Here is a 17,989-nt window from a genome sequence, read left to right on the forward strand (position 1 = left end):
CCATTACCCGACTAAAAGGGCCGACACTGTGGCTCTAGCTCCTAATCTTGCTGACCATTGTCACAATCGAGGATTACACAGCTAACAAATCGATGCGCACACACGCACTGACACAGAAAACACACACGCTCCCCTAAACACTGGAGACTTGGATTAGCAGCAGTTTTGTATAGTTACAAATGGCGAACACGCAGGATTTTGTTGCATTAACCTCCGTCCCGAAGATCAGGATGGCTGAGCTGAGTCGCCGTTTGTTTGCAGTTGCTGTTGGGCCTTTTGTTATCCATCACAAAAAATGCAATTGCAAAAATGTAATGGAATATCAATATCTGATGTGGGCTGAATATTTAGAGCAGAATGCAAAGAGTCACCGCGGTGTGACCATACGTATTCGAGTACAAACATTTCTTTGGGGGGGGGGCTTTGTATTTTTACTGGCAGCAATGCGGCTTGATGTCTGACAGACATTTCTGTACAAAAAACAAATGTGTGAAGTTTGTTCGCTTTATTTGTGAGTGTCCATTACTTTTAGTATAGTGAATCCTTATCTGCTTCATAAAACGATCAGCGGATGTTTGATTGACTCCCTATGTTGCTACTACCGCCCCCTCGCAAGAAAATGTCTACATATTTACTATGTGTGTCTTGAACTACAATACGTTATGTCAATTGTGTCCTATATTCTAAAACATTATTGCTCTGAGCTCAACATCATAAGCTCTTGCAGCCAGTGCATGATTTTCTAGACACACTCTCCACTCCACTGCGTTCATCAGTATTTCTCATATGGAATATGTTGCCAGGGTAACTCCATTTACGCACGATGAGTTGACAGAGTCAAGATCAAACTCGGCATAAGAAGCATATTTCTGCAGCTCATTCTGCTTCAACATTACCTGATGTAAATGTGTTGCAGATGTTTTTCTTCCCCCTCTTTAAAACTGGGTCAGAAAACCCAACTTGTCCAGGAAAGCAGGATCAGAGATGGATGATAGCCAAAGCTTTGGGGAGTAGATTTAACATAGACCGGATTCTGGAGCTGTGACACCGGTGATTACTGCTGAACCAACAGGAGGGAAAGCTCATTTAACTAAATAACTGCCAGGGGATCTTTTTCCTCCCCAAACTGAACATGTGTAATAAAACTGATGAAGGCGAATGAGCTGCTTTTTTTTGTCATCTTTTCTTTTTTTTAAAGCAACTTCCTCTCCATGTTAAACACATGCACATTGCCGTTCAACCAAATGGGTGAGAGCGCAAAGTGCCAGGAGCAGGTAGGAGTTCACGGTCCTGCTCAAGGACAAATCAGCATGGATGGAAACATTGCTTGGATATGGAAGAAATGCTGTTTATTCTTCCTGTATAATAAAGACCTGAGGATGTTTGTTTTCTAACTGTTTTTCATCCGTTTTACATTCCTTCCCTCAGAGACTAATCAGATTATGTTACTGTTAATTATTGCTGTTATAAAGAGGGAGGCTTCCTATTAATAGTGGCTATATTACAGCAGGCATACAAAAATCAGTGCAATCCCATTTCATTACAGTCCATCATTTATACAAAACTGACAAAAAACATGACGTAGATTTTGTGGGCAAAGTTTGGTGGTATAAGTAAAATTGCACTGCAAAGACAATTAAGGAAAGTTTAAGATGATTCGTGGTTATCTCAAAGTTTTTGAAATAATTAAAAAAAGATTTAGAGACTGGCTTAATAAAGAAGCTCCTTGGATGCTTTGTTTAGCCAGGATCTGTAGAGGCTTGGCCCTGGGCTGCTGACTTCTTGAGGGCTGACTCATAGTATATTTCCCACTTCGCACTTCTCCAGTGTGTGATGTATTTTCGTCATGCAAGTTTGTAGCATGATGCTCGTCTGCAACCTACTGGTTATGATGCCGCATTCTTGGCCAGTTATCAAGGGCAAATGCTTCAGAAGCAGTCTGGGCAAGCAGTGGAAACATGCATAAAACAAAAAGATTACCAAAAATACTCGCAGACAGCATATTCTGCAGTTATTTGGAATCCAGTGGACATCACTGCAAGTTGAACGTACAGCGGTAGGTATCGATGAACCACATAGAGGAATGGAAAATAAAGTTCAACAGCATTATAGTTTCCCTTGCCCATGCAGTTATCAGTCATTTTCCTTTTTTAGCAGATTTCCATTACATTAATAAAAAATGTCTGTTTCTCATAATCAAATCTAAGCACAATAACATTTTTAATTACACTTAATTGCGGCTGTTTTTTGGTCCGTGACAGCAGTGTAGGCGTAGAGGCAGCTGTCCGAGTGTAAATTACATCACCGTAGAGGGGCGGCCATCGAGGACGAGCATACTGTACTCTCACGCTATAACCCAGTGAACTGCTACACAGATTAGCTTACAGTGGTTGTTCACTTCATTGAGCAATGCCATTTTGCAAGCACAGATACACATAGTCCGTCTTTGTGGTGCAGGGCACGAGCAGCTTGCTAGCACGTCTGGCGGTCTGTGGATTAAAGACATTATAGTGTTTGCCATTGTACAGTCTGCTCACAGAGGAGGCTGCTATATCTGTGAAGGAACATGGCTATTTTTACCCTATTTCACACATTAGGTGTACTTTTGACAAATATATATAGATATATTCACAGGGTCTGTGGTTCACTGTTTATATACGGCTGATGCACAAAATAACAAGTTATCTATTGATGTACAAGACGTTACCTCTTTGACAAAAGTAACCACGCTGGAATTAATTGGGATCTCGGTGCACGATGGACGACACCGACGGCTGCACCAGAAGCTGAGCTTTGTTTGGGTAGTAAAATGCCTCCTGCATACTTGAACATGGCTCTGTTTGAAGCAATTATGAGTGTAAATATGAGTCACACATCCCAGTGTTGGCTGCTTTTAGCCCTACAGCCTTTTCATTACCAATGAGTCAAGAAAAGTTACATTTATTTGCAAAGCCTTTTCTATCAAACAAGTCTGTCACAAAGTGGTTTACAGAACAAAGCACATCGGTACACATTAAAACAGGACCAAAGCGGGGAGGAACAAACAGCGTGCACATTACAGGCTGGGTTAACAGGTTCAACACTATGTTTTAAATTATTGTTTTTTTAGACCAAAAGTTAATAGTACATTTTTTTGTAAACTGTCTCAGGTAAAAGATGCAAGACATAATAAATATATTGACATGCACACTAATAACCACATCCTTTCTTAGTTAAAATCCTGAGTATTACATTTGTTTTTTTTATATATTGTTATTAAAGCACGATTCAGAACTCTTCTTTTCGTTTCAGTTTATTGCCATGTGATTCAGTTTTTGTTTGAGATTTTTAGACTTAAACGTCACCAGATGTCATAATCCAAATGTAGTATTAACAACATACATGTATGTTGCTGTCAATTGACAGATTATTATACAGTATGTAAACATATGAGTTATTGAATAATCAAACTATAAAAGATGCAATAAAGAATATTGCCTGACACTGAAAATGATTAGTTACCCATGTTCATGTAAACGTATTTAAATATATGGTATCAAAATTGAACTCTGAGGCTTTTTGCTTGTAACACAAGCAATTTGAAAGCTGCTTTGTATGGGTCTGAGTGACATGAAGCTCCCTCTGTACTGCGGAGCTGATCCCTCCCTCTAGTTCAGACGGGGAACATGAAGGGATCATTATTGACTCTAGGACACGGTCAGCAGCAGCATGGATAATAGCCTACCTACTGAGGCTAGTTTAAGATTCCTCAGAGGCAGCTGCTGGTGAGACCACAGCGAAGGAGAAATAGTTAAGTGACACATCTGTCACGAAGCACAGAGGGAATCAGCACCTCCCGCAGATGCAAAGAACCATCTGCAACCTCTTCTGCCGCAGCCTAGTCCAGAGGGGCATCATGTCACTGGGTTTAGAACTCCTGCACTTGTGCATAGGAGGTGGCACAAAAACATCAGTCAAGTGGAGGGTGCACGCCTTGACTCTCCCTGTCCCTTTTGTACGCTGTACAGGGGCTGGTGAGCAGGAGGTTGACAGTTGCCTAAGGCGATAGGGGGAGAATTGTAATGCGGATCCCTTTTGTTTTGTTTTTCCTGGTGAGTTGTGATGGCGGGATAGGTATATAAATAAATATATAAATAAGCGACACAGCTGCTATTTACAGATATGTTCTTCCCCTAGTGTGCGCAACAGACACATTCAGTGGAAATCCCACATTTCCTCAACCAAAACGTTTGTGGAGGATTGAAAGATTGGAGTCGGACGTAAAGTGTGTAGCTATACTGCCTCCCTGTGGACGGTTCGTGAAAAGAAAAGAAAATCACCACCGTCACAATCACACTTGAATGTTTCATGATGTATTACCTATGGCAACAAAAGGTGAGCGGCGGAGGTGTTTAGATAGATAGATGCACAGAGCACAGAATGAAAAAAAAAAAGGATTTCAAAAAGTTTTCTGTGAAACAAACTGAGCAGAGAGGCCTGACCTCAACCATCCAACACCTTTGGGATGAATTGAAAATGCAGACTGTGAGCCTTGTCACCCATCTGGGCCCGACTTTACTAATGTCCTTGGAGCCATGCAGGGATATAAAGATAACTAGAGTACAAGTAAAATGATTTGTGTAAAAAGTAGGTCATACATAGACTTATTAAACTAAAGAAAGTATTAATGGTTAATAAAGTGCATTAACATGGCCTGGTGCCCTTATGGCCAAACCAATGATATATATATATTTTCTCACTTTGCAACCTGTGCATCCACAAATACATCAAGTACAGCCTAAAGAGGGCGGAACCCAGACTATTACATGAAAAACATGATGGGCAACAAATGTAAAAATAAATTTAAAAAACATCCCATCACTGCACTGAATATAGTTGCATACCAGCCTTATGTGGGAGTGGACGATGCCATCATCTACCTGCTGCAGCGAGCTCAGTCGCACCTGGGTGGAACCGGTGGCTCTGTGAGAATCACTTTCTTTGATTTCTCCAGTACATTTAACACCATCCAACCAGTGCTGCTGAGTGAGAAGCTGCGGGTGGTGGGGGTTAACGCGTCCACCGTCTCCTGGATCACTGACTACCTCACAGGCAGACCACAGTTCGGCTGGGCAGTGTGCTGACTGATACGGTGGTCAGTGATACTGGAGCCCCATAGGGAACTGTTCTGTCTCCCTCACCTTGTACACCACTGACTTCCAGTACAACTCGGGGTCAGGCCATCGTTAGCAACAAAGACGTGTGGCTGAAGTCCTTGGTGGTCAGCTCCTGGTAGTGGCAGGTTAGCAGGCAGTTGGAGGGTGCCAGATTTAGGAGCTTGACCAAAAGCTGAGTTGGCCAGACTCCCACCTTCGCTGGAAACAATATTGCTCATCCACAACTGCCAGGAGAACTAATGAGAATGTTCCCTTCTAGTTGAAGAACTGAGATCCGGAATTAGCAGGGGCTTTGAGGACAACATGCTTTCCATCCAGTGCTCCACAGCAGAGAGGAAAATTCCACCGCTCCTCAAACTGCACAGCAATAGACCGCCACTCCTCTGTGGTGGGCACAGCCATGAACTCCTCCACAAGGCAGTCCCAGATAGCTGTGGCAACATCTGGGACAATACTGGAGACAGTGGAGACCCCAACACAGAAGCTGTTTGCAATGGTCCTAAAGGAGTCACCAGTAGCAAGATATCTGCAGCACAGAAAAAACTTTCAATTTAACAGTTATATTGAAGATACTGTAGCTGCTAATAGAAGTAGTTTTTTATTGATATGACTGCACAGCTGCTATCATGAATAATAAACATCTTAAATGCTGGTGATTTTACATAAAAAGTTACATAGTATGTGTAAAGCAACACAGAGCACAGGTTGCACAGTGCATCTCAGTGCACACACACACATCACACATGTGTGTGTTATTGTACTCACTTGTCTAAAGGCCTTCCTGCAGGTCTTGTGCATCGGGATGTCCTCCACAATCTGCTCCAACATGAACTGCTCTCGTTCAGTCTCAATCCATGATACACTCGGCCTCTCTGTCCCTCTGCGCCCCTCAAAATCATATACACGTATACAGTATATGCTTGTGAGTCTGGGCTTTGATCCCTGCGACAGCTCAACATGCTCACAAACAGACATCAAAGTGTTCTTTGAATACTTCTTTGAATGGGATGGGCAGTGAGTCCAAGCCTACTCACTGTAAGTCACAGTTAGTAGCAGCATTGAGCGTGAGTTACTGTAACACTTAATAGCTAAGTGGAATGTGACAATTACAATGTCCCAGTCCTCTTCCTGAGATAAAGGGGACCTGATTATTACAATTTTGTGAGACTTTCTATTACTCTACTTACACCCACCTGGACCAGCTGCGAAATTAACAAGCTGCTTATATATTAATTCATTTATAATTTAACAATCTGAGTGGCAATTTTTATTCTTAATGCACAAAACAGGCTATCTCATTTTACTTGTTATGCTAACGGAGATTGACGGCCCCCTTTTACCTTTAAAGGATCTGACTAATACTTGTCTGGCAAAAAGCCCAAAATGTAAACTAGAGCGTGCGTGGGCCTTAAAACAGCTGCATGAGAACTATATGTTTATCCTTGCCATTGCTCATCTTTTGCAACCCAAAGAGAAGGTGCACATTTATGTTGCCTCTGTCTATTACAGGCGTCGGCTCGGGTTAGCGCTTCCATCTGTCAGGACATCAGGGTCATCAAATCCACAAAACCTCGGATGTCAGCCGTTAGCACTAAAAGGTGCCAATCAGTGAAAAGGGGGCCAAGAAAGGAGGGAAATACTTTTGCATAAATCAATACGTAATGGCGCTGCCAATAGATGATTGTGATCGGTCTGCATCATCGTCTTTTTCAAGGCTTTGAAGTGGCAGGCAGGGGCAAAGAAAAGACAGGCTTGTGATGGTGAAATAAGAACTAGATAATGAAATAATTAGTCAAAGTGTAATCAGATGTGCATCTGTTTTTACAACTCCTTAATGCAGTAACTGAGACATGTGCTGGTATACGAGCTACATCACGGAGGAAAAATAATGAAATTATCCATCAGAAGAGGTTATTACATTATCAGACAGTTAATTACATTAACATATTTTATCACATTTTGCTCTTGTAGAGGGACTATAAAACTGACACATAATTGCTTTATGTAACACACACACACACACACACACTCACACTTTCATACAATAAATGGCCAAATAATCTCACTCATCTGTACCAGGAGGGCATCTGAAAACATCTGAGGCCTGAAGGATTTGACTTATCTGCAGTAAGTTAATTTACTTGATCTTGTGTTACTGCGGAACAGAGGGGAATAAAAATACCAGCAGAAATAAATCCACCAGGCAAGGTTTACTGCTCTTCAAACACCCACACTACGTGTTGGACTGGTTTTATGGTCGGCAATTTGTTAACAAAATGCCCAATACCAATTAATCTTTAAGCATACAGAACTAATTATAAAAACAAGATTATACACAAAGAGTGGGTTATTGCTGACTTTAAGAAAACAAGTGGCAGTATGTGCACATACACATGTATTTGTATCAAGTTTATTGCTGAAGAAATAAAAATAATTGCAAAGTTTAGGATTGTTCTCATGATTGAGAAGCCTGCAGTGAAAGCATCTTGGAGTCTGGATTTTAGATAGTCGTAAACTATCGTCTACATTTTATTATCTTTTATGTTTCCATCTACATCTACAAAATGTTTAATAGTGGCAAACAGTGGTTTAAATGTACAACGGAGACAAAATGGCTCCAAAGCTTTGAACAAAGGCCGCTTGGTGTGTTTTGCCACGTGAGGTAAAACCCTTAACCTAACAACCATCTGTAAATCGCTCTTCTAATTTCCTCCTAGTTGTCTCGCGTGAAAATGTGCCTTGATTGATCGAGTCAATTACAGGGAGGCTTATTTCAAAGGAGCGGCAGGGGTTGTGTTGCTATTGCTCTCAAGTAAGCAGTCAATGGATGTCATAGATTACTTTAGGCCCCTATTAGACCGACTGCAATTTGTATCGCCTAATAAAGGTTAAGACTAACTTAGACATAAATCACTGTAGCTACTACAGAAATCCCTTTATCTAGCTTAAATAGGAAGGAAGAGCAAATAAAAAAATCTGATTACAAACCAAACAATGTTAGTGTTTGAAGGAGAGATAGTGTATGATGATCATTGTTTCTTGTTTCAAACTGCCTCAAGAAAACATAATTAATGGCAAACATGATGCCAACCTTCCATTACTCAAGTGTTGAGTGACAGAGAGCGACTTACAGATGTGAGATTTAATATATTACCGGGCAGCCTATTAGCATACATTCGCCACTTCCCTAAAGCTGCGACGTAAGGTTGAATTGCATTACAGGACTTTTGTGCCTCTAAACCACCACTAAGACAGATTCCTCCAAAACAGACAATTAGTATGTTAATGAAAATAATCACTTCATAATTAAAACACCTTGTTTTGAGAGAGCCCACTTGACTGTGCATGTTTTATTTGTACATTACTGCTGAGACATACAGGGTACGGTGTTACATTCAAGGCACAGCCCAATACCTCCAAACAATTACATTTTTACATATGCCACAAAATCTGGAATGAAAATAATTATACTGTGTAAACTTCTTCAAAAGCAGTAGATCAACAAAACTTGTACCAAACAGGCAAGTCAACTTTTTTTACTTATATACTGTACACTAATATGGAATGCGCATTTACAAGAAAAAGGAAATAGCCAACCAACAATATGTATATTTGGAAAATATCCTCATTGAAGACATACTGTAATACAAAAGGTTGTCACAGACATCTTTTTACGTGCACGTAAACTCAAACTTCTCTTAAACCTGTGTTTAAGAGAAACAGTATATCAGCGGCTCGGGTATGAATGGCTCGCATATTCTGAGGTACAAAGTGACGATGCTGCTGATCCATTCTGGTGTGAACGCTTGAGTAGCAAATAATGCAGCTTCTAAATATTCATTATGAAGCACCAGTATCTTTAAAATAAATTCCCTGCTCTTCAAATCTTAATTTCATCTTCACATAACACAACGCACAAGCTGATTAACAAGAAACTAAACAGTTTTGAACTTAGTCCTCCTCTTTGACTTAATTTGTCAAAATGAAAAACAACTGCACAACTATGTTTAAACTTCTATCAATTTGTTTTGTCATTTCTGTCCATTTTGGGAAGATGGGGATTAAATCACAAAGCATGGTTAAAAATTCCACCAAAAAAAAAGAAACTTTAATATAGTAAACCGACTAACAAAGAGCTTCAGTTTATACTAAATTACAAAATGGTTTACTTTGTGTTTTGCCTTTAATATGTGCGTTAAGAAAAGAGTAGACATACAATAAGGGAAGGATAAATTAAATAAATTCTCCACAAATATGCAGCTGCATTTGACAATGAAATGGGCATCAAAACATCTTTTACCCATCTTCAGCCCACCACCACGAAAATAATGAAGTTCTCAGACGATAGTGCTACATTGGAACTGCACATACCCTCAACACAAACAAAAGCTTTGGTAAAGTGGCAACAAATGGAAAGGAAGCAATTTTTATCTCCACCTCCAGTGTTTGTTAGTGGATAAACCTGTCGGTTACATTCACTGAAAACTTACAGAAAATCTATGCTGGCAACAGAAAACAAGGCATGGTCAACGGTCCTCAGGCGACAAACTTGTTCTTGGTTGAGGAGCTGCTCTTTGTGGCCGTGTCTGCGTGCGACTGGTATCCGATGATCACTTTCTGCGGAACGCCTAATCTCTCTTTATACACGCGCCTAAAAAAAAAAGAAAACATTGCATTTTAGCAAATACATACAGAAAAACATTTCAGACTCCAACATGCATATCCATCGCTAATGTTATCACTGCGTCTAGTTTACTGAGGGAGTCCAATAATGACGAATCAACCATCTTTTGCCCCAGAGGTCTGAAAAGCTGAAACATGACACAGGTTTTCTGTTAATATACCGCTGTATTAAAGTACAAGAAAAAATAACCGAACAACCTTTTAACATGTACAGAAAAAGGGCTGCAACACATTTGGGCTATACAGGTGGATATCGTCTTTACTATAACTGAATGCAATGTGGATGTTCTATTTGTCATCCATTAGCGTGGCATCTTCAGGTCACCCTATGTGTGTGATGGCATCTTTGTTTTCGTAGTCTGTGGTCCATATCGCTATTTTATCTCCTTTGGCTCGGACGTTAATGACGGCGCCGCACACGTCGTCGCTGTGGTCATCGAACGCTTCACCCACAAGACACAGGAGCTGGAGGAACAACAGATTCTTTTCAAAATGCCTCGTTATTGGGGAGCAGTTAGAAACCGACGGGCCTTTTCAAAGCAGACATTTTGACTTGTCACAGTAGGAGAAGCGCAGGTGGTACTAACAACATAAACAACGGCTCCGCTCTATTCAAGTGTCCCGGTAAGCCGTGACCGTGTGACAGGGAGCCAGCATGCACAACACAAGGACCCTGAAACCAAAGCAGCAAAATGGAATTGATTCATTCTATTGTTCACACCTGTGCTTCTCCTGCTGTGATGTGACTAAATGTCTTCCCTGAAAAAAGGCCTAAAGAAACACCTAAAGATATAGTTGTATACTAGTTAAAGTAACCAATAAAATCGACAGGACTGAACATACCGTCTCCAACCAGAAGCGATCCAGGTCTGCTCTACGCTGCTGCTTTGACAGAGTTATCAGCCAGCGGCCACCTCGTCGATTCTGTCCATCCTCCCACATGGGCTCAATCCCATCCTTCATCCGCACAAAAGGTCAGAGGTCACACCACTATAAATATCCCCACACATCCATAATGAACAACGGCTTTAATCCATCAGTTTCTCTTCAGATCAGGAGAGGAGCAAACAGCATACATCCCATCACCACTAATTAGATTAGTTGTGTTTCATTGTTGTTCCTCTCGGCATAAATTACTAAAGTTACTAAACTTTTGTCTGTTTGGAGAAATAATTTCCAGAAAAGAACAAACTTTTATGAATTAAAACTGTTAATTATTCTTTTTTTTGTTGTATATTGTAATTGCAACTTAAGAGGGGCAACCCTCAATTATGTGCGAAAACCAAAAGAAGCCCCGGATAAAGCTATTAGGTAATGTGCACTTTACTTTTCTACACCACACTGTAGCTCAAGAAGCCACTTTTCTATCCTCCGTTTCTAACCGTCTGATATTATTTATGACAGATGAGAGCCGTTTCAGTCTTGAGCGATGCTAATTAACCAACTCTTTCCTCATCAGCTCTTTGTGGTCATCAGAGAAGATGAAGTGCAGCTATTAACTGACTAGTGATGGAGGGTCAAAGTCAGCCAAACTAATGAATGAATCACACATCAGGCCTTGTGACTTCATGTTGGACACGCTTGGCTCCTTTATAATAAGACAGCATGTGCTCCGAGTGGACCACAATTAAAACACACCAAAAGAACATTGTTTTTCTATTTTGTTCTGAACTAGCGATGCACCGATTGAAATTTTCCTGACTGATTCAGATTTTCAGATGTAATTAAAAGCAAGGCTTCCGCCTGACGTTTTTCACCACCGGCCCGAAAAATAATTTAAACTGTCCCGAAGTCAGCGTTGACACTCCAAATTCCAAAAGGTTATCCTTTAACTTTGTCATACTGGTTATTTGCCACAATTAAATGAATGATTGTATTTCTATTTAAATATTAGCTTTGATTATTAATAGTTCTAATGATAGATTATAAACTGCTTAGAGATAGTGTTAGGAAACTAAACGGGTCATAATCTCTCTCCAATGTCTATTTTATATTGGTATGAAAACATCTCCTTCAAATAACTGCATTTGTTCAAGTTTCTCTCAAGATAACATTTGAACACATCATGATGATATAATTTACCTTCACCCAATACTCCAAGTAGAGCTTGAACGCATCATAATGCAACCTTTGTTAACGTTAGCTGCGTTATTTGCAAAACTCTGCTATGGAGAGACGCTGTGCTGTCAGCAGCAAGCCAGTCACTGTGATTACTCAGAGTAGCACGCATGGGAATGATTAAGTTGGCTGCACCAGTTGTTTTTACGCTTGTTCTTTAACGCCTTATTTTGAACTTGCAGTTGGGACAAATTACAAGCTTTGTGTGTTCTTTGATCATGCTGACGAACTTCCACAAGTGTGGTTGTGATGTTAACGTCTCTCTCACAAGCAAAAACAAATATGAGACTGATCGGGCGGTCACCGGTCATTGCCGATCACTGTAAACTGGCCGGTTTCGATCAGCTGCCGATCATTCGGCGCATCTCTACTCTAAGCAAGTGTTTACAGAATAAACACGAACATCTGTTCACAGTGGAAGCTAAGGAAACAAACCGCTTTAAATGGATAGAATGTAAAATATAATACAAGACAGCGATAAAAGCTTGCTTACCTTAAACAGCGAGTAGTCACAGCCAGACATCAAGTTACTCGAGAGCTGAATGTGATTGTATAATCTGGAAATGTGAATTGTAATGTCACGCAACACCCAACAACTGACAAATCCCGTTTTACATCATATAGACCGGCAGGAACAAACTAGATCGACGCCTCACGGCACGAACGGAAAGTGAACTCTCATACATTATGCCTCCTCCAATTATATTTTCCCCTCCAAAATGGTGAAAATAATTTTATTATGCACTCACATGTATATACAGCAATAATATACTTACGCCCAGAAGTCTTCCACAGTGTCAAATTTGGATATGAGGCGGAGGTTGGCTTGCCATGTTTTGCTTTTGTCGTTCTTGAAAAACCAAAGAGCCCACCTGCAAATCAAAAGAAGAGTTCGTACCAACTAGCTGCGTGTTTTCCCTCACTGACAACTTATTTCACTGGAAGAGATTCACACATTTCCGATAAAGCTATTGCACACAATATTGAGATGAGATATACTTGCTTGAGTCTGTTGTGAAAGAGGAAAAGAAGGGACTCGAGGTGAGGTCTTACTTGTTTTGTAGTGGATGCTTGATGTAGGATTCAGGACTCGGAACTTTTTGAATGATTGTTTCACAGTTTTCCTTTTCAGGATTAGCAGGAACTGAAGTTAACTAGGAAACAAAAAAAAGTACAAAAGAAGCATTAAAAAAACACTTCTAAAGAAAGTGTCTCATGTGCCATCTGTGATGACCGCTACTGGCACCGTTACGTTTGTAATTATTTAACTTGTGTGTAGTTTTATAGTCATATATTGGAACTTTTTAAAAATGTATTGTTGTGGTCATAGCTGTGATACTTTCACAGTGTAGAAGGGATGTCTGTGAGAGCGGATAGTAGACTGGGGGTATTTATAGAGTACGAGTAGAGGAATGAATAAGGAGAAGAGGACACAGCAACCCTTGACAGTAATGTCATCTTTTCCTCTTTTTACAGCTAGTCTGTTTTACATATTGTATTTCTGCACTACTTCTGTGTATTTACATTTGGCCCTTCAGACAAAAACCATGTTCTTTAGATAATAAAGAAGTGATGTTTTAACCCTTGTCCAGCAGACTAATATTAAACATTTTTGCCATCCAACAACCAGCCATGCTCAGTCCTAGGTTCATAATACTCGGGTAGACTTCACGTTAACTCAAAATGAACTTTACTTTTACTTGGAAGACGTCTTCCCAGAATGTCGCATTTCTTGCAAGTTCACAGTTTCAGTTTGTATGATAGATGTTCCAGAGCTGTAACGTTACTTTAGCAAAAACTAATTCTTAGTCACGTGCTATTTTGTTCACATTGCCCATGACTAACGTTGCGCTAGCTGGCTGTTCCCAGTAACGCGTGCGTCCTCTCATTCATTCATTCATTCATTCATCAGAGCATCAGAGTACCGACCGAGTTATGCACCCGGTCAACACGGTGTTTTAACCGTTAAACCGTTAACGTCTAACGTTACAGCCCGACAGTCCCCCTCGTTTTATCACTGGGGCTTTAATACTGCATTAAAAAAAGCATAGCTTCTTCAGTTGAAGTGAATTAACCTGAGCTACAAGTGTGCAGTGCACTCACCACCAGAGCGGTCGCCATCTTCTGGAAGTCACATTCGGATTTTTTGGCGTGTGTTAAAATACCTGATTGGGCCATCTGGTACTCTGCATGACGCATGCGCAAGAAGAAGGGACACAAGTACATGTTTATTCAGGCTGTGTGTGAGTGACACGATCATCTTCTTCCAGTTATTATTAATAATATGCATGGGTGGATTATAAATTATAAGTTATAACAGATCCAATAAATTAAACTATTTTAGTGAAGATTTGTGCAATTGATGTACTTCAAGTAATATTATAGTTAGTGTATGTGTGACCATCACCCTTTCTTTTGTGGCATAGAAAAGAGTCTTTCAGTCACATTGCTGATGGCGATGTCAATGAGTTGCTTGTTATCTTGGTGACCCAGACTAAAGTCTGAAAGATCATCTCAATAGACACGAAACATCCCCTCAAACAGCAAAGGTCTCTTCTTTATGGTAAAAAAGAATGGAGGATACATAATTAAAAGTCATATTTTGGCATGTTCATAATTGTAGAACAGCGTGTCTTGAATTGCACATATACTACGTTATGTATGTTGGAGGCCAGCTAGGAGCGCAGGCAGCATAAAGAATTATTTGGAAATGAGATGCAATATGATTGTTCTGAATTTTGGGATTATATTGCAAGATAAAAGTAAACCCAAGGGCCATTCTAAGTCTGTATACCACCCCTGCTGACCCATGTTATAGGCCTAGTATATTGTGCCCATAAATAATATACACATATTCAGCAATGTGCAGGCTTAGTGGAAACATTCCCTGATAAACCATGTTTTTGTGTTTGTGATAAACAGTCATGAGGTAAGTTGTGTGATTACAACTATCTTTTACTCACGATGAAGCTTGTGATCCCATCAGTGATGGTATGCTATCTTCGACTGTGATGACTAAAAGTCAATTTAAGTATCTTATATTTCGTATTTAAGGATTTATTCAAAATAGTTTAACTGGAATATTTGTTATTCCTTTATATTGCATTTTGTAAAACATATGTGTATATGTGTTATGTGTATATTTTAATGTGATATTCAGGGTCTGATAAGTATTTTCTGGGTAAACACAACGAGTATAAAGGCACGAATGTGGTACTGTACACTGCAACTGTTATGTAATTAAATGCTTTTTTCCTGCTATGAACTCTTGGAGCAGAGAAGAAGTAAAGTGGGCTGAAAGAGACTCATTGACTGTTCTTAGTGAGAGCAGCAGCCACATGCCTTTATGTATAAATGTTATGTTCTCTTATAAAACATCACATCAGACAGCAAATGAGCCACAGAAGGAAAAGCAGAAAATAAATTCAATTTCAAAAAAATGTTGTGACACTTATTGTTTCAAACATGCATTCTGCTGTTAATAAAAATGATGTTCGAATGCTGAAAGTTATGACATCAAAACAAGTGCAGAGAAATACATCAAGTGCTGCAACTGTGGAAGGAGATCGTTAAAAGGCCAGACGTGAAGGTCAAGGTTTTAGGCACTTCAGAAGGTCAGCACTGTGCGGATACTGCAATGAGACATAAACAACAGAATTAACAGAACAGCAGAAAACAGAAAAAGACAAAAGGGCTTTGTAAACAAAGAAAACTAGATAATTATTCACTGACAGCATAAGTGAAATGTTCTCACCTCTTTCCGGCATGCATGAGGTCAAATGCCTCATTGATCTTCTCAAAGGGCAGGGTGTGGGTCACAAACTCGTCCACCTTCAGCTTCTTATTCATGTAGTCCTCCACCAGTTTGGGAACGCTCTCCACACTCTTCCACCCTGGGGGTGAATAATCAAAACCAGTTAAATAACTCACATTTTCCTGAATAAAACTCATGTTTGCCAAAAGGCTTTGGGCAAGGCACCTATTCCCCACCTAAAAACGATATAAATAGCTGCTTAAACTTAATTTGGTACAACAAACAAATGTTCCATAACCACCTCAAGGCAAATTAAATACCACTACAAACACAGACATTTTCATAAGGAAGCAATTTTCTATCTTTCAGATCAATTATCAAATGGTAAGTTAAGCTCTATTTTAAACTCGGCTTAAAAAAAACTTTTGCCAAATACAGTTGATGCTAAAAAAAAATGCAGAATTATCCATAGTTGAAACAGGCTTTAAACTCAGAGAAAGTTGGAACCGCAGCCAGAACACATTACGCCCAGCAAGTAATCATCTAACACAGTCAGTTACCTCCGAAGGCTGTGCCCCTCCACACTCGGCCCGTCACCAGCTGGAATGGTCTGGTCGAGATCTCCTGCCCAGCTCCGGCTACGCCGATGATGACACTTTCGCCCCATCCTTTATGGCATGCCTCCAGAGCAGCTCTCTAAAATAATAAAAAAATGCTAATTGTCCTAATTTCTATGAATTGCCAAGTTACGAAAACTGTTTTGCATGCTGCACGCCATGTATATATTATCTGCACTGTGAATATCCACCAAACAATCGATATGACAAATGAAAACAGTGAATTAATAAAAATGTTTCATGTGTGTATGTTTAAAGGGTCTCACCATGATTTGCACATTGCCAATGCACTCAAAAGAATAGTCCACACCCCCGTCAGTCATCTCCACCAGAACCTCCTGGATGGGCTTGCTGTGGTCCTTCGGGTTCACAAACTCGGTGGCTCCAAACTCCTTCGCTTTCTCAAACTTTGCGGCGTTGAGGTCCACGCCAATGATCCTCGTTGCCCCAGCAACCTTGCAGCCCATAATAACAGCCAAGCCGACAGCTCCGAGGCCAAATACAGCGCATGTGGAACCTGGCTCAACCTGAGCATGCGTGAGCAAGAATAGCAATGTGAGACTTCAAGTATGACTGAATAATTTTGCATAAAACAAACGTACTGTATGAGGGAACTTTAGAGTTGTGTCAGGCGGTGAAGTAGAGATGCATTTTATATTGCACTACAGTGGAACGTCTGTTTTTATCTGATGCAAGCATCATAGCAGATTGTATCATATCTGTAAAGATACCAATAAATGTTTTTGTTTAATTTCTAATTAATTGTAACATAAAAGAAATATTGTTTTGGGGGTGAAACTAATGTCACCGCGAAAAGATGAAGAAAAAAACAACAGCAACTTGGAAACAGACACCCGTGGCAACAATTCCTTTTCACATCAGATCTGCATGATTAATAAGGGTGACCCACTTCAGAGTGACGCTGACAAACAATGACAAAATATTCATCTCCTTTCATTGTATCCTTTGGGCGACACTTTGCGACAAACTTATTCTGCTTAACGAGCTTCAAACCATAACACTTTAGAAATAAACTCATCTTTTACAAATCAACGTTCTCTCACATCAAGCAGTTCTGCGTGTGTGTGTGAGGGAGTGTGTGTGGGGGAGAGGGAGGGTTGTACTTTGTGATGTGTCTGGGTCAGATATGTGACCAAAAATAAATATATTTTTATTTCATGTCTGGCCCATCTACGTCTCCCGGTTTTAGAATCTAGCACAGTTGCATTTGTAATGGAATAGCTCTGGTCTACAGCCTGCGATGCTCACCTTGGCAGTGTTCAGAGCAGCACCGTACCCTGTGGAAATGCCACATCCAAGCAGGCACACTTTATCCAGTGGAGCCTTCTCGTTCACCTTGGCCAGAGAGATGTCGGCCACCACGGTGTACTCGGAGAAGGTGCTGGTCCCCATGAAGTGAAACACTTGCTTTCCCTTGCAAGTGAAGCGTGAGGTGTTGTCAGGCAGCAGGCCCTTGCCCTGGGTTACTCTGCAGGGTGAAAACACAGGGAAAAGATTTATTTTCATGCATGTGTGATGAAACCCGATGGCTCTGCACTTCAATACACGGCAGGCTCAAACTAATGATGACTGAGCTTTGATTTGGTTGCCCTGGGGTGGGGCACCTGGGGCTTTGAGATCAACCATTGAGGTTGAAAGTT

General features: G+C 40.4%; 2 protein-coding genes across 2 annotated transcripts in view; both read right to left on the reverse strand.

Moving 5' to 3' along the window:
• Positions 1–8,491: 8,491 nt before the first annotated feature.
• LOC116394092 (eukaryotic translation initiation factor 4E-1A-like) lies at positions 8,492–15,167 on the reverse strand. Its single transcript, XM_031866907.1, has 7 exons — positions 14,061–15,167; positions 13,011–13,111; positions 12,734–12,829; positions 12,451–12,514; positions 10,683–10,796; positions 10,165–10,304; positions 8,492–9,807 (listed from the first exon to the last, which is right to left on the reverse strand). Exons 1-7 carry the CDS (start codon positions 14,181–14,183, stop codon positions 9,693–9,695), a joined length of 753 nt encoding a protein of 250 aa, XP_031722767.1. The 5' UTR covers positions 14,184–15,167; the 3' UTR covers positions 8,492–9,692.
• A 105-nt stretch (positions 15,168–15,272) lies between these two features.
• The window catches only part of LOC116394091 (alcohol dehydrogenase class-3), a 5,168-nt gene continuing 2,451 nt past the window's right edge, over positions 15,273–17,989 (reverse strand). Inside the window, exons 5-9 of the mRNA XM_031866905.1 lie at positions 17,598–17,817; positions 16,595–16,855; positions 16,272–16,407; positions 15,712–15,850; positions 15,273–15,589 (exon numbers count right to left, since the gene is read on the reverse strand). Coding sequence (XP_031722765.1) covers positions 15,565–15,589; positions 15,712–15,850; positions 16,272–16,407; positions 16,595–16,855; positions 17,598–17,817 — 781 coding nt within the window. The 3' untranslated portion in view covers positions 15,273–15,564. The remainder of the gene's footprint in view (positions 15,590–15,711; positions 15,851–16,271; positions 16,408–16,594; positions 16,856–17,597; positions 17,818–17,989) is intronic.

Source organism: Anarrhichthys ocellatus, unplaced genomic scaffold (assembly GCF_004355925.1).
Source record: "Anarrhichthys ocellatus isolate YVR2014 unplaced genomic scaffold, GSC_Weel_1.0 scaffold37, whole genome shotgun sequence".
In the NCBI taxonomy this organism is placed as follows: Eukaryota; Metazoa; Chordata; class Actinopteri; order Perciformes; family Anarhichadidae; genus Anarrhichthys; species Anarrhichthys ocellatus.